The sequence below is a fragment of the Cetorhinus maximus genome, chromosome 4 (genome assembly GCF_964194155.1).
Source record: "Cetorhinus maximus chromosome 4, sCetMax3.hap1.1, whole genome shotgun sequence".
Taxonomy (NCBI): domain Eukaryota; kingdom Metazoa; phylum Chordata; class Chondrichthyes; order Lamniformes; family Cetorhinidae; genus Cetorhinus; species Cetorhinus maximus.
The window spans coordinates 41,297,463-41,322,614 of NC_135882.1; the positions used below are offsets into that span (position 1 = coordinate 41,297,463).

At 43.6% G+C, this 25,152-nt stretch overlaps 1 protein-coding gene across 2 annotated transcripts in view; it reads left to right on the plus strand.

Moving 5' to 3' along the window:
- The window catches only part of LOC144679580 (TPR and ankyrin repeat-containing protein 1-like), a 135,978-nt gene that overhangs the window by 12,583 nt on the left and 98,243 nt on the right, over positions 1–25,152 (plus strand). The window contains exons 2-3 of one of the 2 annotated variants that reach the window (XM_078540099.1): positions 1,246–1,428; positions 18,131–18,270. In XM_078540099.1, the coding sequence (XP_078396225.1) occupies positions 18,134–18,270 (137 nt within the window). In that variant the 5' untranslated portion in view covers positions 1,246–1,428; positions 18,131–18,133. Of the gene's footprint in view, positions 1–1,245; positions 1,429–6,270; positions 6,448–18,130; positions 18,271–25,152 lie in introns of those variants that run through there. The other variant, XM_078540098.1, reaches the window with a different exon arrangement.

Consider the following 25,152-nt stretch of genomic DNA (forward strand, 5'->3'; position numbering starts at 1 on the left):
TTGTTCTTCCTCCTCTTTATCCTTTGAGCTACCTGTTACTATTGGGGTGGTGCTCGTGTCCTCCACCATGAAAACTGAGGCAAAATATTGATTAAGCGTCACTGCCATTTCTGCGCTCTCCACTATTAACTCCCCAGTCTCGTCCTCCAAGGGACCAACATTCGATTTAGGTACTCTCTTTCCTTATATATACTTGTAGAAGCTTTTGCTGCTATCAGTTGCTTGGGACATTTTACTAAGCTTAAACGCGCTAGATAAATGCAAGTAATTGTGATAGGCCGAAGAAAATTTTTCTCTCTCCTTGATTGGGCGGATGTATATTTTTAGTTTGAAGAGCACATTTTTCCTGAAAATCTCCGGTCGGGAGAAGAACTTTGTGTGATTTTAACATAACTGACAGTCTCGGTGCCGATTTCCAATGTGCGGGTTTTTATTTACTAACACGCTGAGCGGTTTCGCCCTGGTGCTTCCGCACACGGTTTCGGTGCAGGATCGGAAAGTGAAACCTTACACCCAGTTTTTCAGATTTTATGAAATGCAAGGGCTGCCTGCGAAGGTGGGGTGACGTTTAGTCTTATATTTCGGAATCGAAAGTTGCACGTGTAGTTTGTTGATGTTGGGCTGGTTTTTAAGTTATGTTTTCCTGGCAATGACGTGGTGGCAGAGTGTTGGTTGTAGGCTGTCTGAGGATGAAGAGCTCTCTCTCTCTCTCTCTCTCTCACACATATACACACACACAGCTGAGCAGCCCAGCAGACAGAGCCATCCGGCGCTCTTAATCCGCTTCCACTGCGGCTCCGGCTCTCTCTGCCTGTCGTTGGGGTGGGTGGGGGGCTCAATGGCGTAAAGTGTCGCTCGCTCTCACTCTAGCTGCCTGTCAATACCTGCGGAGAGGGACAGCGAGCACTTTAAACCAACTTCGGCCCTCACTCTGTAACGTTGCTGCTCAGTTTCCTGCTGGTTTGCTGATTTTGTTTTGGTGTTCTTGGAGCCCAGTTTATCCGCTTTTCTTGTAGTTCGGCTGCTACCTGGGGCCACCTTATCAAACCTGTGCCCACTGGGAGCTTGCTGAGGGGGTGGGTTATTCCCCTCCCCAGAGGATATCCTGAGCATTGAGTCTAATATCATTGCTGTGGTTTAGTATCCCCTCAGTTGAATCCTGGACAATTTAAAGCCTTTGCTGCTGTTGACCTTTTTTGCATGAAAACAAATTTCAGTTGCTGAGATCTCGGTATTCTGATTTAGGATTTGTCCGCCAGTGAAGCAGCAGTGTTAAGAACAGCCCTTTCCAAATCTCCAGGCCCAGAAAAATCAAACCGGACAAGCCAACATAGAAGAAATAGAAGCACAAAAGGACTAAAACTCGGAGCTTTGAGAATACATATGGACATATGGTCTTAGGACTCCAGGTTCCAGACCAGTCTTAAGGTAATTAATTATCAACATTTTTTTTAGTGTAAATATTTCTGCCACATTTCTCTTAAAAACATTGGTAGGTTGTCATGTTTGAGCTGATGAAATTGAATGTCGTTGGAAGGGAGGCTACATATTGGCAGATTGTTCATTGGTAATGCAAGTTTTTTGAGGCCTGATGTCTGCAAGTTTGGCAAAAATGATAATCAGGAAGCTGTGATTGTGATGCTAGACTTGTTTACTAAAACCTGAGGATTTTAGGAGGAGGGGAAGACTGAGGGAAGTTAGGAATTCTACAGATTTGATGTCCTGGGAGAAAAGTTAGAGGTGGAAAAATGAGGCAGTTTGATTTTAACCTACAGGTAGATTAAAGGTGCATTTAAAGGTTCCTTCAACAGGAGCATCAACACTAGAAGGGAAAAGGTTGCAATGGGGGGAGGTTGGATATTGGAGGTTGTTATACAGGTCTTCTGCCAGCGCTAGCTCAGTCGGTAGGGCATGAAACTCTTAATTTCAGGGTCATGGGTTCAAGCCCACCATCAGGTAGTAAATGTATTTAACTGAAAAGAGTTTATAATTTGGTTCTGAATTCTCGATGAAGGCACTCCTTAACAGTCCTCTTTAAGAAGCTTTATTGGTAAGTCAAAGATTCAGCAGAGAAACAGAGTTTAAACTCCTGTAAATAAACTTATTTTCAATAGGCCAAAAGGAACAGATCATACCTGACTAATTCGGCACACAGTTACCATCACCCCTTATTCTCTCAAAACCTGTCATTATTCTGAAAACCCCTATTATGTTCCTACCAGATAAACTTTTCTGTCCTAAAGTAAAACACTTTTTTTGCACTTCAGCTTGACAAAAGAACCAGCTTCAGTGGACAGAATTTTCATGAGATGGCAAATAGCTAACGCAGAATATCACCTGCCTTCGCCTCACTGTTTGCCACTTCCTGCTCCTGACTTACTTGCTCACTCCTGCTCACTGCCCCTCTCGTTGCTTCCCTCTCTTGATTCTCCTGTTCACTGCCTCGCTCCTTTCCCCTTGCAGCCCCTCTCCAGAGCCCTGGGTGAAGAGGTGTATGGGAAGCAACAAGAGGTTGAGAGATGGGCGGCAAGCGGGAAGTGATGAGGGGGCCAAGGGTAGGGAGGCGGCCAGTGGGAGGGTCGGGAGGGGGCAGGGAATTGGGCAGCAAGCAGGGGAAGGGGGTCAAGAGAAGCGGCATGCAGGAGAGAGTGAGGGGGTTGGGAGAGGGGCTGCAAGCTGGAGGGAACCAGGGGGTTGAGAGAGGACGCGGTGAGTGGGATGGAGCAAGAGGGTTGAGAAATAGGCGACAAGTGGAGTAATTGAACCGGAAAGAGTGAGGGAGCCAAGAGAGGGAAACGGAGAGTGGGAGGGTTGGAAGAGGGAAGGGTTGAGTTGGAGGGGGTCAGGAGAACAAAGTGGCAAGAGGGCAATCGTTGATTTATGTTGTTGAGGAATGCTGTTCTGGTTTGCTTCAAAATATAGGGGACTTGAGTTTCCTGAAAAATTCTGTTGAAGAGCCACATATCTTCCCTGAGGCTGATTATCAGGAGTTAACTATGTTCACTGTGCCTTTGACATTTTTTTGTTTTTGCGTTCCCGTTGTTGTCCTTAACATGGAGTTTGCCCCAAAACTTGGGCAGTACAGTTATCCCTTGTTACAGCTATCCATTATTTCGCAATCTTAATGAGTTCCTAAAAATGGCATGCTAAACAAAAATCACTTTTCCATAAGAAACCATGTAATTAGGATGGGTTACATTACTGACCTGTAATTTTTACTTTTAAAACCTGTTGGCTGCCTTGAACCCAACTGGTCCATAAATCCGCTTTCTACTTATTACTCTTGCTAGCACACTACTCGTTATACTTATCTCCTGCTCGCTGTTCCTTGTCTCCCCCTCACTGCTTTCTGCTTGCCACTTCCTGCTCCTGGCCCCCTCACTTCCTCCCGCTGCCTCTCTCACTAATTCCCTGTCTGACTCTCCTGCTCACTGCCTCACTCACTCCTTCCCAATTGCCATCTCAAGGTCCCTGAGTGAGGTGACGTGCAGGAAGCAGCGAGGGGTCGAAAGATAGGCAGCAAGTGGGAGGAATTGAGCGGGAGGTAGTGAGGGGATCAGGAGAAGGAAGTGGCAAGTGGGAGGGTCAGGAGAGGGAAGTGGCAAGTGCGGGAGTCGGGAGAGGGCAGCAGCGAGGAAGAGGGAACGAGGGGGTTGAGAGGCGGCAAACAGGAGGGAGCAAGGAGGTCGAGAGAGGTGGTGAGTAGGAGGGACTGAGGAGACTGGGGGGAGCGGTGAGCAGGAAGGAGAGAGGGGGCTGGGAAAGGTGTGGTCAGCGGGAGGGAGCAACGGGCTCAAGAGGGACAGCAAACAGGAGGGAGTGAGGGGTTAATAGAGGCAGCGAGCAGGCAGGAGCAAGGGAACTGGGAAAGGAGCAATGAGCCGGCAGAAGCAAAGGGGTTGAGAGAGATGGCAAGAGAGAGCGAGGGGTTTGAGAGAGGGGTGGCAAGCGGGAGGGCGCAAGGGGGTCAAGAAAGGTGGCGTGCAAAATGACAGTGACGTGCAGTAACCACTCTAAAACAAAATGGAGGCAACGCTATTCGGGCAAATTCCATTATTTACAAATGGTGCTAAACTAAAAACATGCTATTGGAATGCACTTTAAATGGGCAATACTTATATTGCCACTGGAATTTCAGCAAAGTGTGAAGCATATGACACATGTTGGGGCCTTTGCTCATTAGAATCTCTATAAAATCTTAAGGGTGGAGAGGTTTTGCACTGTCCCAGCAGATTTCCCATGGCGTTGCTCACAGTCTGTCAAAGGACACTTAAACTACAGTAGGAAATAAGTGGAATGTTTACATGAAGCACACGCTATATGTGAGACTTCTCATGTGTTCCTAGTTAATCCCTCCTGGAATTGTGCACAGTGTCAACACCAAATGTTGTTTTACATGTCGCAGCAGGGAATTAGTTCAATTGAGCCAAAGCATGCTGATGTAATTCAATCCGCATTATAAAGTTATACAGGTCGAGTATCCATTATTGGTAAATCCGAAAACCCACACTTTTTTTTGAACCTCATTGAGTTTAGCGCAGGAAGTCCCTGACCAAAGCCGACATGAACCTCACTGACCAATTAAAATTGAAACACGAGCTTGAACAGGTTGCTGTATGGAGAAGTTAAATGGAATGACGTTTGTTATAAAAGTTCAAAGGCTCCCTAATCTGTCAGTAAGCATTCATCTAATAATGGAAAAGCAGAAACTGCTGTGTACAATACAAAGTGATTTCCCTGAAACAATTCATGTATTTCGCAAAAGACATGCTTTCACATAAGAGCACCACCAGTTCCAATGTGAGTGCCAGGGACACTTAAACTGGGTGTTGCCAGCTTTTCTTTATCTTTTATTATTTTCTGTTTGCTGCTTAACTTCTCTACTTCAGACTGTAGCTAGCCTAGGCTTAGGTTATTGTAATGTAAATAGGCCTAGTCCCGTATGTGGTATCCGAAAACCAAAATTACCCGAAATCCGATACTTTATCAGCTCAGAGGATTTCTGATAACAGATACTCGACCTGTATATTCCTCCTTTTTATATTTCCATTCATAAGTCTACATTTATAATGGAGACTGCTTATGTAAATTTGTAATGGTTTAATTCTAGCTTCCCTCCAATAGCAGTACTGCCTCCATTGGCAGGAGCATACAGTTACATTGTGACAAGTTTTCATGGAATGTTCACGTTATAAATGTGTACATGAGAATTTAGCATGGAAAAAGTTGACAAATGTATCACTTTTAATATCACATAGATGATCACAAACTATTGAAAAACACCTAGAAATTTTATTTTCCCACATTTTTTGTGTTTGGAAAGAATATTTTAAGTCGATGGTGTCAGGCTCTTTTGTAATAAACCCTTTTTATAGCTCTCTAATAATTGACATAATACTCTCAACAACCTGAGTTCTTTTTGTGAGCCACACTGAGTAGACATAAACACATTATAAGTTATCATGATCTGGGAGACGCCAGTATTTTAACTTTTGTTCCTCACAGGATCACATCAAGGAAAGAAGGAGACACTCCCATATAAGACACGAACAGATCTAACTCTGTCCAGAGCACAGTCATTAAAATAAATGACTGCTCTGGAGTCGTGATAAGTCAAGGACAAGATAACATTTTATATTCTGAAGCTGGTGCTGTTTAGATTGTAGTCTGTGGTGTCTTGGTACAATTAAGAAGTGTATAAGATCGTTATATTTTGGGACTGTAGCATTAAATTTTAGGGTAAATGAAGGTGATCATGTGACCTGTTCTGAAGACTTCCTGTCAGTAAATCTGGGTGGTTAATTGTTAGAAATCAAAGGAAAGCATAGATTGTTTTACTGAGAAGGCGGCGCAAGACACATGCGCTTGGAGATAATGGCAGCAGTCTGAGTTTACAATGAGTAGATTGAGTTTCCTAAAGTCCCAGAAAGGTGGTGTAGGTATCGGGTTATAAGCAGTTGTTGTAAACTGTCCATTTACTTCCAAGATGAAAGGGAGTTAGGATCAAGAATAGCTAATTACCGTTTATCTCGGCAGAAATGCTTAATGTGTTTCACATTGCCATGGGGAAGAGGGCAGAGGAAGACAATTTTTTTGAGATCAGGTTGCAGACCCCTACAAATCAATGAATATCTCAGACACACAGTAGTTCTATGTGGTCAACAGAGAGAAGAAGCTCTTGGCTTTGCGGGCTACGACAGCCCAATGTGGGAGAGAGACAGTCCCAAGTCGAGGGTCACATCCTGCAGCTATCTAAGGATTCCGGGAGATTTGTATTGGCATGGCCGGGATAGGAAGAATCATCAGAACAAGCTTTAATGCTGGTGGTTGATTAAAGAAACTCCGAAAACTGAGGAAAACGCCTGGAGACGGTCACTCAAAGCTACTACTTGGTGAAACGGGGATATGGAAACCCATTGGAAGCTGAGATCAACTGTGGACTGTGCTGTAAGGACTGTAATCCCATAGAGAGTGTGATGTGTGTGAAATATACAAAGGGAATGTTCCTCTCGGTAGCTTAAAAGTATAAGCTGTCTATGTTAGGGAAAGGGGAGAGAGATGAACTGAAATCCCAATTCCCTTCCCTTCTGTCTGTAATCAATGCAGTTTATATTTGAAAATAGTAATGTGTGCATTCCCAAATCTCCATTAGTGTGCTGTCAATTCAAAGGTCACCAGCAGCAGACTTTTAATGATTTTAAACAAGAAGGATTGTTTATTTACACGCTGACCCCGGAAAATCTAATGCTACGTCAGTCGCACATCACACACCCAAAAAAGGTACAGTTAAAGAAAGTGGTGCGCTTCTACAAATATTAAATCCAAACAGAATAATTAGCAGTTCAGTTGTCTGAGAGTCCAGTGAAGAAGGGAGCTTTTCCCACTCTGGAATTGCAGTTCAGGTAAATTCAGATGAGGTTATATCTGGATTAAGTGCAAGGTTCCTTTGAAGGCAAGACTGTTCAACAGGTCATGTAGGGCAGGCACTGATGGCTGTTGTAACTGGTGGTCCAATTTCTTTACAGGTTAACTTAGACCTTTTCAGAAACAGGATGGAGGAGGCTTTTTAAAATATCTTAAAGCCTCATACTTTTTGAAAGGCAAAATGGCACAGTCTTTCTGTGAGAAAATGTGAAGTTGCTCACTTTGGCAGGAAGAACAAAAAAGCAGAGTATTACTTAAATGGAGAATGGCTGCATAATCCTGAGGTGCAGAGGGATCTAGGTTCTAGTGCATGAGTCACAAAAAGTTAATATGCAGGTACAGCAAGTAATTAAGAAGGGTAATGCAATGCTATCCTTTAGTACGAGAGGGATTGAACATAAAAGTAAGGATGTTATGCTTCAATTATACAGGGCATTGGTGAGACCGTACCTCGAATACTGTATGCAGTTTTGATCTCCTTATTTAAGGAAGGATGTAAATGCATTGGAGGCGGTTCAAAGGAGTTTATTAGATTGATACCTGGAATGAGTAGGTTGTCTTATGAGGAAAGGTTAGACAGACTGGGCTTGTTTCCACTGGAGTTTAGAAGAGTGAGGGGTGATTTGATTGAAGTGTACATGATCCTGAACGGCCTTGACAAGCTGGATGTCGAAAGGATGTTTCCTCTTGTGGGTGAACTAGGGGGCACTGTTTTAAAATTAGGGATTGCCCTTTTAGGACAAAGATGAGAAGAAATTTTTTCTGAGGGTTGTGCAACTTTGGAATTCTCTGCCTCAGAAGGTAGTGGAGGTGGGGTCATTGAATATTTTTAAGGCCGAGGTAGATTCTTGTTAGGCAAGGGACTCAAAGGTTATTGAGGTTAGATAGGAATGTGGAACTCAAAACACAAGAAGATCAGCCATGATCTTATTGAATGTTAGAGCAGGCTAGAATGGTCTACTCCTGTTCCTATTTCTTATGTTCCTATGTTCTCTGCAGCTGTGGTAAAGTTGATGTTGGTCTGCAGACTGTCCAGGCCTCTTCTGGGTTTTGGAATAAAATATTTTCAGTATTAAAGAACAGCTTCAATCACATGATTAACAGCCCTTGATACACAATAGGGGGTAATTGGTGCTCTTATGCATTTCACCTGTGGATAACTGGACTTGATAGCTTTCCTTTATTACATCACAAACCTGGAGTCATAGATTCTGGGAGTCTATTGTCTCTGTGTTTTGGAATAAACTTCAACAATAGCAAGTGTGAAATTCTACTGCTATTTAGGCATGCCCATTCAAGGGGGAGACCGTACTCGTTATGATTCAATTCGGAACTTTTCGGAAACTTGTTAAGTTTGTTGAAGTTGCAAAAGGTCACCTGACCCTCTTGGCAGCCATCTTAACTGTAGATTAGGGTCCATTTCAAAAGGAATACAGTTTTTAAAAATGTTTAATATCTACATGCCTGTACAGGCATGACACCTACAAAAACAAAATAGTATTTAGTCAACGGTGCTTTTAGTCATTTGTTACAGTAAAAGTTTTAAATGTGAAATCTTCATTTTTTTCAGCTAGTAACTGGAAGTTCAAATCTGTTTTGAAAAATTTTCAGCATTTTACGGTGACCATAACCATTTTCAGTGAAGTGGGATAACTTTAAAACAAAAACAAAAATACCTGGAAAAACTCAGCAGGTCTGACAGCATCTGTGGAGAGGGACACAGTTGACGTTTCGAGTCTGGATGACCCTTCAGAACTGTGTCCCTCTCCACAGATGCTGTCAGACCTGCTGAGTTTTTCCAGGTATTTTTGTTTTTGTTCTAGATTTCCAGCATCCGCAGTATTTTGCATTTATCTTAGTGGGATAACTTTAAGGTGATGAATTAAGAGCATCCCATTAAAAGCATATTATTAAAAGCATACCGTTGAATATGTTGGCCTGGAGTTTACAGTCAGTGGCGAAACAATGCTGCTCACTTCTGACATCTGCGTAAGTCTCGCTGGGAGGTCCAGCAATGTCTGGCAAGAATTTTACCTCTGTGGCTGTGCAGCAGTACTGTGACTGATTGCAGTGTTCTTTACTGGGCATTTAAAAAAATTATTTCAAGGGATGTGGGAGACACTGGCTAGGCCAACAATTATTGCCCACCCCTAATTGCCTTTAAGAAGGTGGTGGTGAGCTGCCGTCTTGAACCACCACAGTTCATGTGGTGTAGGTACATCCACAGTGCTGTTAGGAAAGGAGTTCCAGGATTTTGACCCAGTGATAGTGAAGGAACAGTGTTATAGTTCCAAGTCAGGATGGTGTGTGGCTTGGAGGGGAACTTGCAGGTAGTGGTGTTCCCATGCATCTGCTGCCCTTATCCTTCTAGGTGGTAGAGATCGTGGGTTTGGAGGGTGCTGTCGAAGTCACTTGGTAAGTTGCTGCAGTGCATCTTGTAGACGGTACATGCTGCTGCCACCGTGCGTTGGTGGTGGAGAGAGTGAATGTTTAAGGGAGTGGATGGGGTGCAGTTTGCTTTGTCCTGGATGGTTTTGAGATCCTTAGGTGCTGTTGGAGCTGCACTGATTCAGGAAAATGGAGAGTATTCCATCACACTCCTGACTTGTGCCTTGTAGATGGTCAACAGGCTTTGGGGAGTCAGGCGATGACTTACTCACACTGTTAAGCTTCCGTGCAAGCAGTCACATTAAAGGATTTTTACAGACACACAAAAAAGCAATTACATAAGATAACTTTAAAAAATGTTCACATAGAACAAAGTAAAGATTGGGCCAAAAACATACCCCATGTTAAAGCTAAAATATTCTGGAAAAAACTCTTCAAAATAATTTTTTTTAAATTAGTTTAATTTTGTGACAGCACTCTGCAAATGTAGAATCATTTTTTAGGTTCAGTAGTCCTGTTATTCATCAAATTTAATCACTTGGTTGTTAAGAACCCAGTTACACCTTATTGAACATGGGGTAACTTTTTATGGGGTTTCTAATAGCAATGTGTGAGCAGGAGAGGTGAAATTCTCACTGGTTTCAATGATTGCTGGTCTGGCATGGGTGAAGCAGCCACAGTGCAGCCAGTTGTGGAGTACTGAAGAACAGGTTGGTCTGTCGCTCAGTACTCAGTAGAGCTGCCTTCAGGACAACATATCGGAGATGCCCAAGCTGGCATGCCATATTGAGACAGTCACAGCTGAGTTGGGCCAGTCACATAGCCAGATGGCCTGACACTTGCTTACCAAAGTGAAGAGCTTGAGTCTGGGGTGTGCGGTCATGGTGGTCAAAGGAAGCACTACAAGGGCACTCTGAAGGCTTCACTTAGGAATTTCGATATCAACTTGGAGGCCTGGGAGAAGCTTCCACAGGATTTCTGCACCTGGTGCAATGAAATAAAAAATCGTGTAGTTGCCTTCAAAAGCAAGCGCATGTCAGAGGCAGAGAGAAAACGCAAAAAGAGGAAATCCTGAGCCAGCAACTCAACCAAAACTCAGTCGTTTGTAACATCCTGTTTCTAATTAAGCAAAGGAGGACCAAGGGATTGATTAAGAAGGGGAAAATAGAGTACGAGAGTAAGCTTGCAGGGAACATAAAAACTGACTGTAAAAGCTTCCATAGGTATGTGAAGAGAAAAAGATTGGTGAAGACAAATGTAGGTCCCTTACAGTCAGAAACAGGGGAATTTATAATGGGGAACAAAGAAATGGCTGACCAACTAAATACATACTTTGGTTCTGTCTTCACAAAGTAGGACACTAATAATATACCAGAAATGTTGGGGAACACAGGGTTTAGTGAGAGGGAGGAACTGAAAGAAATCAGTATTAGTAGGGAAATGGTGTTGGGGAAATTGATGGGATTGAAGGCGGATAAACCCCCGGGGCCTGATAATCTACATCCCAGAGTACTTAAGGAAGTGGCCCAAGAAATAGTGGATACATTGGTGGTCATCTTCCGAGATTTTATAGACTCTGGAACAGTTCCTACAGATTGGAGGGCAGCTAATGTAACCCCACTATTTAAAAAGGGAGGTAGAGAGAAAACAGGGAATTATTGACCAGTCAGTCTGACATCGGTAGTGGGGAAAATTCTAGAGTCCATTATAAAAGATTTAATAGCTGAGCACTTGGAAAACAGTGGCAGAATCAGGCAGAGTCAGCATGGATTTACGAAAGGGAAATCATGCTTGACAAATCTACTGGAATTTTTCGAGGATGTAACTAGTAGAGTTGATGAGGGGGAGCCAGTGGATGTGGTTTATTTGGACTTTCAGAAGGCTTTTGACAAAGTCCCACATAAGAGATTGGCATGTAAAATTACAGCACATGGGATTGCAGGGATCGGTGCTGGGATCCCAGTTATTCACAATATATATTAATGATTTAGATGAGGGAATTAAGTGTAATATCTCCATATTTGCAGATGACACAAAGCTGGGTGGGAGAGTGAGCTGTGAGGAGGATGCAGAGAAGCTTCAGTGTGATTTCGACAAGCTGAGTGAGTGGGAAAATGCATGGCAGATGCAGTATAATGTGGAGCAGGAGTAGGCCATTCGGCCCTTGGAGCCTGCTCCACCATTCATTATGATCATGGCTGATCATCCAACTCAATAGCCTGCTCCTGCTTTCTCCCCATACCCATTGATCCCTTTCGCCCTAAGAGCCTATATCTAACTCCTTCTTGAAAACATACAATGTTTTGGTCTCAACTACTTTCTGTGGTAATGAATTCCACAGGCTCACCACTCTCTGGGTGAAGAAATTTCTCCTCCTCTCGGTCCTAAATGGTCTACCCTATATCCTTAGGCTATGACCCCTGGTTCTGGACTCCCCCACCATCGGGAACATCCTTCCTGCATCTACCCCGTCTAGTCCTGTTAAAATTTTATAGGTTTCTATGAGATCCCCCCTCATTCTTCTGAACTCCAGCTAATATAATCCTAATCGACTCAATCTCTCCTCATATGTCAGTCCCGCCACCCCAGGAATCTGTTGGGTAAACCTTTGCTGCACTCCCTCTATAGCAAGAACATCCTTCCTCAGACAGAGAGACCAAAACTGCACATAATATTCCAAGTGTGGTCTCACCAAGGTCCTGTACAATTGCAGCAAGACATCCCTGTTCCTGTACTCGAATCCTCTGGCTATGAAGGCCAACATACTATTTGCCTTCTTTACTGCCTGCTGCACCTGCATGCTTACCTTCAGTGACTGGTGCACAAGGACACCCAGGTCTCGTTGCACATTCCCCTCTCTTAATTTATAGCCATTCAGATAATAATCTGCCTTCCTGTTTTTGCTACCAAAATGGATAACCTCACATTTATCCACATTATACTGCATCTGCCATTCATTTGCCCTCTCACTCAGCTTGTCCAAATCACACTAAAGCATCTCTGCATCCTCTCTAAATTCCAATAGATTTGTCAAGCATGATTTCCATTTCGTAAATCCATGCTGATTCTGTCCGATTCTGCCACTGTTTTCCAAGTGCTCAGCTATTAAATCTTTTATAATGGACTCTAGGATTTTCCCCACTACTGACGTCAGGCTGACTGGTCTATAATTCCCTGTTTTCTTTCTACCTCCCTTTTTAAATAGTGGGGTTACATTAGCTACCCTACAACCTGTAGGAACTGTTCCAGAGTCTATAGAATATCGGAAGATGAGCACCAACACATCCACTATTTCTAGGGCCACTTCCTTAAGTACTCTGGGATGTAGATTATCAGGCCCTGGGGATTTATCGGCCTTCAATCTCATCAATTTCCCCAACACCTTTTCCCTACTAATACTGATTTCTTTCAGTTCCTCCCTCTCACTAAACCCTGTGTTCCCCAACATTTCTGGAATGTTATTAGTGTCCTCCTTTGTGAAGTACGTATTTAGTTGGTCAGCCATTTCTTTGTTCCCCATTATAAATTCCCCTGTTTCTGACTGTAAGGGACCTACATTTGTCTTCACCAATCTTTTTCTCTTCACATACCTATGGAAGCTTTTATAGTCAGTTTTTATGTTCCCTGCAAGCTTACTCTCGTACTCTATTTTCCCCTTCTTAATCAAGAAAGAGACAGGTGGTAAACTGAAGCCGATGGAGGTGAGATGTGAACTAAGGGAGAGGACACAGGTGGGGAAAGAGACAGAGTGGTAACTGAGAGAAGGGAATAGAAACTGTAAGGAAGAAGACATAATGGAACTTGAGACAGTGGGTGGAATTGTCCCAGGTTTGCACTAGGTGCGATAGCAGACAGATAAAATGCACCGAGGTCAACAGTGGTAGGATGGCAGCCGCCATAGAGACCTTGGTCCAGGACATCGCTTCTGCACTGCTGCGCGGGGTCAACTCCATCACTGATGCCATAGTTGACCTCCAACAGTGTGTACGCGAGAGGGGTGCCAGGCAGCTCAATCTCACTCCAGCTACCCCTTCTCACGGAGTCAGCCTGGGGCCCTTGGGCACCCATAGGGAGGAAGGCCAGCAGGTGCACACTCCGGGGCCATCCATCGAGGTGACTCCGGGAGTGTCCGGCCCATCCCCTCTTCCTATGACCTCAGCAGCTCCAGCTCCACAGGCCGAGGAGGGTGCCACTGCCACACAGCAGGGCCCCGAAAGCAGGCTGGAGCCCTCCAAGTCTCGGCCCTCCAGAAGACGCCCACTAAAGTCATCACAGACAGGGCATAGCAGTCAGCGGGCAGCCTCCACCCCTGCTGTGGATGTCTGGTGAGCACCAGGATGTAGCAGCAGGGTTAGGAAAGTTAAGATGTCACTGCAAAGCCCGGGCACAGGTGTTAATCACTTGTACATATTGTTCACTGTTTTTAATAAACTCCCAAGAATGTCTCCCTACCTAAGGCTCCTTGTTCTGATGAGCAGTGTTTGTGTCGCTCCCACCCCCACAAGCCGCCTCAATGGCAAGGCTGCCCTTCACCCCCCCCACTCCCCCCCAAACTGGCCTCAAGCTTGAGGTCCAACAGGCGACCCTGGCGGGTTGAGGGGAACGATTCTGGCGGGCTGGCTTAATAAAATTGTTTTAACACTGTTGTGAAACCGTTCACACCATATTGTCTGCTCGTCACCGAACATGCCCAACACCAGCAGGCATGGAAAATCCGGCCAGTGGGAGTGCTGGGAAGGAAATTAGAGGGGTGAGAGAGAAAATAAATCTTGGAAAGAGAACAGGATGGGGAAAAAAGAGAGAGGTGACAAGCGGAGATGGAGATGAGGTGAGAACAGGGTGCAAGACTATTGAATTCAGGAACTGCACAGCAGGTCATGCAACATCTGTGGTAGAAGCAAATGAGTTAATTTTTCATATGTAGACCCTTCCAAACTGGGGAGGGAACACCCACCAAATGCAGAAAGGAATCTTGAGTGGTATGGTTTTAACAGATCATCATAGACAAAAGCAGTAACACTTCTTAAAAAATAAAAAGACTATTATAGATGAACAACATTTAAAAACAAACATAAAAAAGGAAGTAAAGGGCAAACAAACAGAACAAGAAAAAGATCTAAAATGGAGTGAATTAATCAATGAAAATTTAAAAAGGAGGAAGTGAGAAGGGTTCAAATAAGTTAGAGATGGGGAAATTAGAAACTGAGAAGAGTAATTCCTGGAAATGGTGTGCAGTAGAAACTAAGGAAGATGAGCAATGGAAGATGACGAAAGGAAATTGAAACAGAAACTGGTTCTGACCTGATGTTGCAATGTTGGGTTCACAATTCTCTTTTCAGCTTTGTTTATTTTTAAAAAATAAACACCAGAAGCTCAGAGAACTGGCCGCCTTATATTTCTGACCCTCAGCTCCATGGGATACATGCCATCGGCAAGAGCCCAGTCTTGCCAAATCTACCCATGGATATTTCACTTCATGACTCAAATCATTCAGTGCAGGTTTCATTTGAATTTGGTTGTAATTTTTGTAACCTTCTCAATATTTGACGGTGAAGAACTTACTCCACAATGGTATTTTGTCAGCTCTCAAAATTGGAACTAATTTTTAAATTATTTTGAAGTTGGACCCAGTTGCCCCAATTTAAGAACTTAAAAAAATATATCTGGTTTTGAACAGCTTCAATGACCTGAGGCAGTCATTGTTCGGGGTTCTAGGAGAGTGTAAAAAAAATGATCAGCATGTGGGGATAACCAAATCAAGAGCAGCAGATCAGTTGCACTAACTTTTCCATCTAAATTCCCAGTAAATGTTCCCATCATGCAAAACCTTGCCCCAGGTGCACTAAATTGATTGCAACCCACCCCATCCCAGTGTGCTTCTCCAAACAGAGAGGCACAGGCGGTTTTGGGTTTTGAAATTTATGATAATTGGCATTTTCCAGCATGAGAGCAGGTTGGATTTTATTTTGACTTGGTTTTAATTGTTTGGAAATGCTAGGAAAGTGTGCTCAAACAAGGGGCACAATGGTCCCAGATTTGCACTAAATGCAGTAGCGGGTGGGTAAAACAATGTTTTACCCGCTGGCAGTGGCGGGTTTTCATGCCGTATCGTCCCAAATCTACTGCAGTACTTGTGCGTTCCTGGGAAACACGCGGTTTCCATGGCGGGCAGGCGCTCATTTGCCTGCCATGCCATCACCTTGCCGCTTCATCACACTGGGTGCCTTATTTAAAGTCCGTATCTCCGTGCGTCCAGCCCATGACTATTGCAGGGAAGATGTCCACGAAAGGCAAACAGACTGCAGACCCCAAGTTTAATGACATGACACTGGAATGCCACTTGGTCGCCGTGGAGGCCTGCCTTGATGTCCTCTACAACGGCTCTGGCCACAGAATGGACAGCAGCGTCACCAATCCAGCATGGCAGGCGGTGGTCAGTGCCAGTGCTGCACAGAAGAGGTTGGCCATCCAGTGCAGATAGAGGATGAATGATCTAATCCATGCAGTCAGGGTATGGCAACCATCTCATCACTCTAAACTCACACACTCAAGCCCATCATGGATTCACTGGCATTTCGCTCACCGCCAGCTCAAGGGACATCACCACCCGTTCTCTCACACACCCTCACATGTCCATCTGGGCCTCATCTCTTCTGGAGACTGCCTCCTCAGCCCTCACCATCTTGAGGCCACTTGCATAGATCAACATGTGCCCCCACACACACCCTGGGGTACCCTCCTTCCCCAGTACAGCTTTTGTCCTGCAGCCTCTTCCCTTACCTGAGGCCACTTCTCCCTCTTCCCCAAGCAAACCCTTGCCATGCAGCCATTGAAAAGCCATCCCCACCTTATGGCTGACCTGGTAGGTAGAGGCCTGCTGTGAGTCCACCTAAAAGTGATGTGGTGCTGTCTGTGAAGCCTGGCGCTGATGACTGTAAATGCTGACCGAAGCAAGGTGGGCAAATGTACCTTGAAGTCCTGAGTGAAGTGCAGCTGCCAGGTGCATGTTGTTTGAGTGCTGTTGTGAAACATGTCAGTGTGTTTTCCCGCAGATATGGGTGGATGATTCAGCAGGTGAGGGGATGTGTCTGGCGGACTGGCTTTATAATGATATGCTGATGTATTACAATGAGGTCCCCGACATCCGGTGGCAGGAAACGCGACCTGCCACCGGCGGGCTGAGCGGACAATCGCAAACTGGTTCCACGCCGGTGTGAAACTGATTGCGCCATATTGTCCACTTACGCCCAACGCCGGTGGGCTCGGAGAATCCCAGACAAGAAGTGGACGCACCACAAATTCTGTGCCATTACCACCCACATTAAGAGATGCAGAGTAATGATGGAACCAGCCATCTTGCAGTTGCTCACGTATAAATACAAGAATGTTATTTGAAGTATAACTTGAAACCAGTATTTGCATAAATGCTATACTGTAAGTGCATCCATTGGCAAATAACTGAGCTATTTCTTGAGACTCTTGTTGCACCTTAATTGTGTCTTTCTGTTTAATTTTGAGTTTGTTTGTAATCATAACATCTTTTACTGAATGAACAGCGTAAAATATGTGAAACACTTTGATGACCTTGGACTATTCTATCTTTCCAGCTTCTTCCAGCCCTTTGTTGCTGTATGGCAAAGCTGACTCTCCCCTCCCCCTCCCCCATTCCACCTTCAGTAGCAGAACCTTGAACCACCTCAGCCCTGCTTCTCTGGAACTCCCTCCCTAAAACCCTTTCTCCTCACGATCTGTCACCCCCATTGAAGCCATTCATAAAACCCACCTCTTTTGATCATCCTTTCTAACTTGTGCACTTCTGTATTCTCTGTACAACAATTTCTTACTTGTAATACTTTAAAGATACAGCATAAATCCTGTATACTTCATGTGAGTAAAATAACTCTTGATATGATATTAAATATGTTTTGCTTGTTGATTTATGGCAGCCTTGGCTCAGTGATAGCATTCTTGCCTTTGAGTGAGAAGGTTATGTGTTCAAGCCCCCATCTCGAAACCTGAGCACAAGTGGCTGACACTTAATGCAGTTCTGTTGTCTGAACCAAGTCTGCTCTCTCAGGTTCCATTCAAAGAAGACAAGTGTCCTGCATTTATCTGCCAACCAGCACCACCAAAACAGATTATCTGGTCATTTATCTAATTATTGTTTGTGGGACCTTACTTTGTGCAAATTGGCTGCCACATTTGCCTACATAACATAACGACTGTACTTCAAAAGAAATTAAATTGGCTTTGAAGTGGTTTGGCATTTCCTTAGGATGTGAAAGGTGCTGTGCAAATAGAAGTTTGTTCTTTTCTCTTCCTCACTGCCTGTCTTTCTTTTATGTTGTCTGATTTGGGGTATGACAGAAAGTAACTGATTCCTATAAAACCAATCATCTCATTTCACAAAAGGCGAAGGCCCATTAAAAGGAACATGCAACAGCAGCTTGTATTTATACTGGATCTTCATAGTTATCCAGCAGCTGGAAGCTGATTTTTTTGAGAGTCTTGGCAGTTTTATATTCACTAAGATAAAAGCAAAATACTGCAGATGCTGGAAATCTAGAACAAAAATACCTGGAAAAACTCAGCAGGTCTGACAGCATCTGCACAGAGGGATACAGTTGACGCTTCGAGTCCGTATGATATTCAGCTATGTAACACCGATTCATCCACACTCAGTAACCCAGCAGAACCAGCATGTGTCTTGAATAATGTAAAAACCTATTTAAAGTATACAAGACCTTAGTTTTGGTAATTAAGGAGGTTGATGTGTTTCAGCCACATAGTTTAAACATATTTATTTATTTTCTGTTAGAGCATGGAACTGAATATTGAAATAGTACATCAATTGAAAGCTATCGGAAATGAAGCATTTAAACAACGGCATTACGTTATTGCAATCCAGAAATATGATGAAGCTTTGAACATTCTGCGTCATTTGCAGCAATGTGGGAGGTAAGAATTGTTTTTGAGTTTGTAATTGTTATACAGGATTCTCAGTTCAGCCCTTCCCAACAGTGTCCTTCCTCCAGGTTTCACAAAAGAGCTGTGGAGAGTCCATGTAAAATGGACTCAGTGCTGTGATTTCTGTTTTGAATCAAAGCCCTTATTAGGCTTGAGGTAGGATGTACCTTTTCTTCCTTCGTTTTCCCATATCAGAACTTGTTATTTCTGATGCACGACTGTGAGATCAGAGAGATGTTCCTGAAGCATACCTTTGTGTGGGGAGATAAAGTGTGTATTATCTCTTGATGTGGTGCTGGGCATACGTACTTCAACACATAGTATGTTTTTTTTTTCAAAAAATGTGAATGTGAACATTTGGGAGAAATTAGTAATAATTAATACTGTTCATTGAACCACATTAAAATAAAACGTGCCTTGGCCAGGTGTAAGTTTGTGTAGATTCTGAGAAACACGACTCCAAAAATGATGGGCAGGATTTTCCGGTCCTGCTCCGGTGGTTCCCACATCAGATGTAGCAAGCCAGCCAAAAGTTCATTGATTTCGGCGGCATCGATAAAGGTGGCAATAACATAGTGATGTTGTTGCTGGACTAGTAATCCAGAGACCCAGGGGATCCCTGGGGACCTGGGTTCGAATTCCACGGCAGATGATGGAATTTGAATTCCATAAAAATCTGGAATTTAAAAAGTCTTATGATGACCATGAAACCATTGTTGATTGTTGTAAAAACCCATCTGTCCTTTAGGGAAGGAAACCTGCCACCCTTGCCTGGTCTGGCCTACATGTGATTCCAGACCCACAATGTGGTTGACTTTTAAATACCCTCTGAACTAGGGCAACTAGGGATGGGTAATAAATGCTGGCCTGGCCAGCGTTTCATCCCATGAAGGAATTTTTTAAAAATCCTGCTGGTGGCTGGGACTGGAAAATCCTGCCTGTTGTAACTCCAAGATGAGATTATTACATAACAATCTCTGCTGTAGCACTTGGCAATTGAAATTGACAATTGATAAAAGAACAATATTTCAATTTAAAAATTTATTCCCTTTGTGTATATACATGCAGATGTGCTCGCTTTGTCTCGCCCTATTTCATCTGTGTTTCTGTACAATGGCTATAACTGTAGAATGTATATACCTTTTAAGAACAAAGAACAAAGAAAAGTACAGCACAGGAACAGGCCCTTCGGCCCTCCAAGCCTGTGCCGATCTTATTGCCTGTCAAACTAAAACATTTTGCACTTCTGGGGTCGGTATCCCTCTATTCCCAGCCTATTCATGTATTTGTCAAGCTGCCTCTTAAACACCACTATCATACCTGCTTCCACCACCTCCTCTGGCAGCGAATTCCAGACACTCACTACCCTCTGCGTAAAAAACTTGCCCTGCAGATCTCCTCTAAAGTTTTCTCCTCTCACCTTAAATCTATGTCCCCTAGTAATTGGCTCTTCCACCCTGGGAAAAAGCTTCTGACTATCTACTCTGTCCATGCCACTCATAATTTTGTAAACTTCTATCAAGTCGCCCCTCCATCTCCGTCGCTCTAGTGAGAACAATCCGAGTTTCTCCAACCTCTTCTCATAGCTAATAACCTCCAGACCAGGCAGCATCCTGGTAAACCTCCACTGCACCCTCTCCAATGCCTCCATATCCTTCTGGTAATGTGGCGACCAGAATTGCACGCAATATTCTAAGCGTGGCCTAACCAAGTTTCTATACAGCTGCAGCATGACTTCCTAGCTTTTATACTCAATACCCCTGCCGATGAAGGCAAGCATGCCATATGTCTTCCTGACTGCCTTATCCACCTGCGTTGCCACTTTCAGTAACCTGTGGACCTGTACACCCAGATCCCTCTGCCCATCGATGCATTTAAGGTTTCTGCCATTTACTGTATAATTCCTACCTGTATTAGACCTTCCAAAATGCATTACCTCACATTTGCCTGGATTAAACTCCATCTGCCATTTCTCCGCCCAAGTCTCCAACCGATTTATATCTCGTCGTACCCTTTGATAATCCTCTTCACTATCTGCAACTCCTCCAACCTTAGTGTCGTCTACAAACTTACTAATTAGCCCAGTTACATTTTCCTCCAAATCATTTACGTATACTACAAACAGCAAAGGTCCCAGCACTGATCCCTGCGGAACTCCACTAGTCACAGTTCTCCATTCAGAAAAGCACCCTTCCACTGCTACCCTCTGTCTTCTATGACCAAGCCAATTCTGTATCCATCTTGCCAGCTCACCTCTGATCCCGTGCGACTTTACCTTCTGTACCAGTCTGCCATGAGGGACCTTGTCAAAGGCCTTACTGAAATCCATGTAGATAACATCCACTGCCCTTCCATCGTTGATCATCTTTGTCACTTCCTCGAAAAACTCGATCAAGTTAGTGAGGCACGACCTCCCCTTCACAAAACCATGCTGCCTCTCACTAATACGCCCATTTGCTTCAAATGGTAGTAAATCCTGTCACGAAGAATCTTCTCCAATAATTTCCCTACCACTGATGTAAGGTTCACCAGCCTGTAATTTACTGGATTATCCCTGCTACCCTTCTTAAACAATGGATCAACATTGACCATTCTCCAGTCCTCTGGGACCTCACCTGTAGCCAGTGAGGATACAAAGATTTCTGTCAAGGCCCCAGCAATCTCCTCCCTTGCCTCCGTCAGTACTCTGGGGTAGATCCCATCTGGCCCTGAGGACTTATCCACCTTAATATTCTTCAAGATGTCTAACACCTCCTCTTTTTTGATCTCAACATGATCCAGGCTATCTACACACTCTCCCCTAGACAAATCGACCGCTAAGTCCTTCTCTTTGGTGAATACTGATGAGAAGTATTCATTTAGTATCTCTCCCATTTCTTCTGGCTCCATACACAGATTCCCACCTCTGTCCCTGAGTGGGCCTACCCTTTCCCTGGCTACCCTCTTGCTTTTTACATATGTATAAAAGGCTTTGGGATTTTCCTTAATCCTGGTTGCCAGTGACTTTTCATGACCCCTTTTAGTCCTCCTGACTCCTTGCCTAAGTTTCTTCCTACTTTCTTTATATTCTCCACGGGCTTCATCTGTTCCCAGCCTTCTAGCCCTTACGAATGCTTCCCTTTTCTTTTTGACTAATCTCACAATATCCTTCGTTATCCAAGGTTCCTGAAACTTGCCATACTTATCCTTCATCCTATCAGGAACATGCCGGTCCTGAATTCTTACCAACTTTAATATATTAAAAATTTAACACCATGCACTTCCTGACTAAAGCACCTTGCTTCCCATTCCCACATGTTAGTTAGACTTATGTGCCAACTTTTTCCATAATAAATTCCCAAGTCTGCATTTATAATGGGAGGTCTTCTGATGCATTGTTAGCGTCCCCACCTCTGTGCCAGAAGATTCGGGTCAAAGTCCCACTTCGGGATTTGAAGGCCACGGAAGGTGCAATCATAACATGGCCAAAGTCCTTCTATTATGCCTGATGGCAGGCAGTAAGAGTGAGAGAGTTTCCTACTCTACCATCTGCAGGAGGCAATGGCAAACCACTGCCAAGCATAATCATGGACCGATTCAATGGAAGTACATGGTTGCCAGTGCCCCCTTAGGGCATGGTACCTGAAGGAGGAGGACATTTATAATGACAACTTCATTTATCATGACAACTGCCACGTAAACCTGTTATATTGTAATTACACCCGCCTAGTGATGCTGGTGCTTTAACACTTGTACTGCATCTCTCACCTCTTCAAACTGCACTGCAAAGGAAATGTTATGTTCCAGTTAGTTCTCCTTCCCATTTGCTTAACTTTCTTAATTAACCATAAATAATAAACTAATCTTTGAAAATAAGGACAGAGGCTGACTTGGAAGGAGGTCTCTATTAAGTCTTTTCACCCTGGTTCAATGTTTTTCTTGCTTGCCTTCAAGTATGGACTCGGTCTTGACTTCCATTGTAGAATAGCACTGGAGGTCAACTATCGTATAACCGATCTGGTGAAGACAGGGTGAATCCTGACTGATATATTCTCTGCTGCGAAAAATCCTGATGGAGCTCAGTGAATGAGGGCCCTCCATGAAGCAGCAGTTACTCAACAGTGAACGAACAGATGATTGGGCCTGTTCAACTCAGGCTCCTGTCAGTGCTCTGTTTTCAATTTGCTCCCATCTAGAAAGCACTGACTCGCACACTAAAATAAAGGACTACCACATTATAAGATACAAATGCAAACTATACTTTACCAGTTTGAAATAAAAATGCTTTATTTAACTAGCAGAAAGAAAATTGTATAGAACTGTCCTTTTGTCTGAACTGTGTAGTACCTTCCATGGTCTTGTCCCACCCTGTCTCTGTAACTCACTGCAACAGTTCCATCTCCACCCCCCCACCAAAAATATCTCCCAGTTGCTCTGATGGATAGCTTGTGCTCTCTCCTCTCACCTTCAACCTAGGGTTGCCAGTATCTGGTTTAGGTTACTCCTGGAGGTTGATCACATGGCATTCGACCATGTGATACTGCTTATGCGGTGCTTAATTGATTACAATTGATCGTATGACATTTGCGCACTGTTTGCAAACGCTATTGCATTTACTTTGAGTGTCTCAATGTCACCAAGCACCCAATAAAATATTTGACTTTCTGTTTTGTAGTGAGCTGAACAGCATCATTTATAAATCCAAGAAAGAACACAAAAGAATGGGAAGATTTATGGATAATGTTTAAATAAAAATGATTTCTGTGATTAATGAGAAACACCCCCGAGTAAATTCCACCACAAAAATATTATCAATATAATTCTAGCTAAAGTTTTAACACAGCGTTTTGACTTTTAAAACAATACACAAAGTTATAATATGAAATAATAACACCAAAACTAACCCAATTTCTGAGTGTCTCATCCCACTTTTGAAGCCCAGCTTCAGGGTGGTAAGGCACAGTTCTCAGAGAGAAGCAGCAAACACTCCCTCCCCAGTTATCATTTCAGGAGTCATGGTATTTCCAGGTGATTTTTGTTTGACCTGATGCTCCGTCCTTACAATAGGTAAGGAAGGAAGTGTTACTTTCAGAATGGCGGTGATGGGGCCGGGAACAGCAGTGCCCAAACAATGTGAATTTGCCGCAGACCACGACAGCTAGGGCACTGCACGTGAGCAAAATGCTCACACGAGGACCTAGTCGCCAGCAACGGTGCTCAGAAGACCAATTGCCCAAACCCCTAAACATCTAAATGCCACATTCCACTTCAGTCTTCAAGACCCAATTAAAATTCACTACTCTAGTCATGGCCAGCATTTCTCCCTTGGCTTGGAAACAACTTTTTCTCTTATGCCCCTGAAGTCCCTCAGAATGTTTTTTCCATCATGCTGATGTTGCATAAATGCAAGCTGTCATCAACTTACCTTGGCTTCAGCATTTTTATAATGTTTCTGGACAACAAGAAGACTGTACTCTTTTGGTGGTGTATGAGTTTAGTATATATTAAATTGAACATTTTATAAACTGTTTCATAATTAATTCATTACTGAAAAATGGTCCTTCAAATATTATGGGGAATTTGTTGTGTTGTAATTATTAACGTAAAAGTGAGCAACAGTGTCTCAAGGTTTTTCTCTGGGACTTCTGCTGTTCACCATATACATCAATGATTTGGATAAAGTATGAGGCTGTGGTCTCCAAATTTGCATAGGAAATAATTCTGGGGACCAATAAAAGCTGCTAGAGAATATTGAAGATAGTGGAATGGGCCAATGAAATTCAGTGTCAGCAAAATGTGTGGTCATAAACCTTGGTCTTTAAAAATGAAGTAATTGTACCTTGAATGGGGCAAGTCACGTCATGAGGAAGAGCAGAGAGATTTGGGAGTTCAGGTTCATAAGACATTAAAAACCTTAGCTTATTAAGACCATAAGAAAGCTAGTGGAGCACTGGGTTTCATGCCAACGTGTAGAATATAAAAGTTGAGATCTAAAGATAAATCTTTATAGGAAACCTTTGTTAGACAACACTTGGAATACTGTGTACAATATTGAACTTCACACTATAGAAAGAATATTCAACCAATAGACCAGGTGGAACACAGATCCTCTAGGTTTTGTGGAATATCTTCTTCCAGTCCACAAGTGTGACCCATATCTCCCCGACCCCCACCAAAGCATCTGGTTGCTTGTCATTTTAATTCTCCACCTCATTCTCATGCTCACCTCTCTGTCCTCAGCCTCCTGCGGTGTTCCTTTGAAGCATGAGGCACAGCACCTCATCTTTGATTAGACACTTCACACCTCTGGACTCAACATTGAGTTCAACATTTTCTGACTGCAGCCTCTGCCCCCATTTTGTTTCTTTTTTTTTGCTGATTTTGGTTTCACTGTTGTTTTTTTTCTTGCTTTCAAAAGGCAGCCATTCTGCCATTCACATCCCCATGAGACACATCTTTTGTTTCTTTTTGTTCCATTACCATTGCCTTTGTTCTACCTGCACCACCCTTTTGTTATTTTATCTCTCCTGCCTTCCATCCTATCACAGACCTTTTGTTCTTTTTCCGATCCTTCATCTGTGAAGAATCGCAAGCTTCAACAACTCGAGCACCAACACCCCTTCAGATCTTTCTTTCCATTCATTCCCCCCGACCCCATCCCTTCTTCTAATCACACCTCTTGTCACACATTCGTTACAAACTCTAACATTCAGCTTGCTGACCCTGAACCATCTGTCCTTATAAAAGACCTTAGCTTCATCCCCTTACACCTCCACCTTAATGAATTTCAAGCTCTGCATTACACTGAGATCTTCTTCCGTTGCCTTCACCTCCATGTCCGCTTCTTTGGACAGGAGTCTTTACACCAGCCCCCACACAGTGGATCCTTTTACC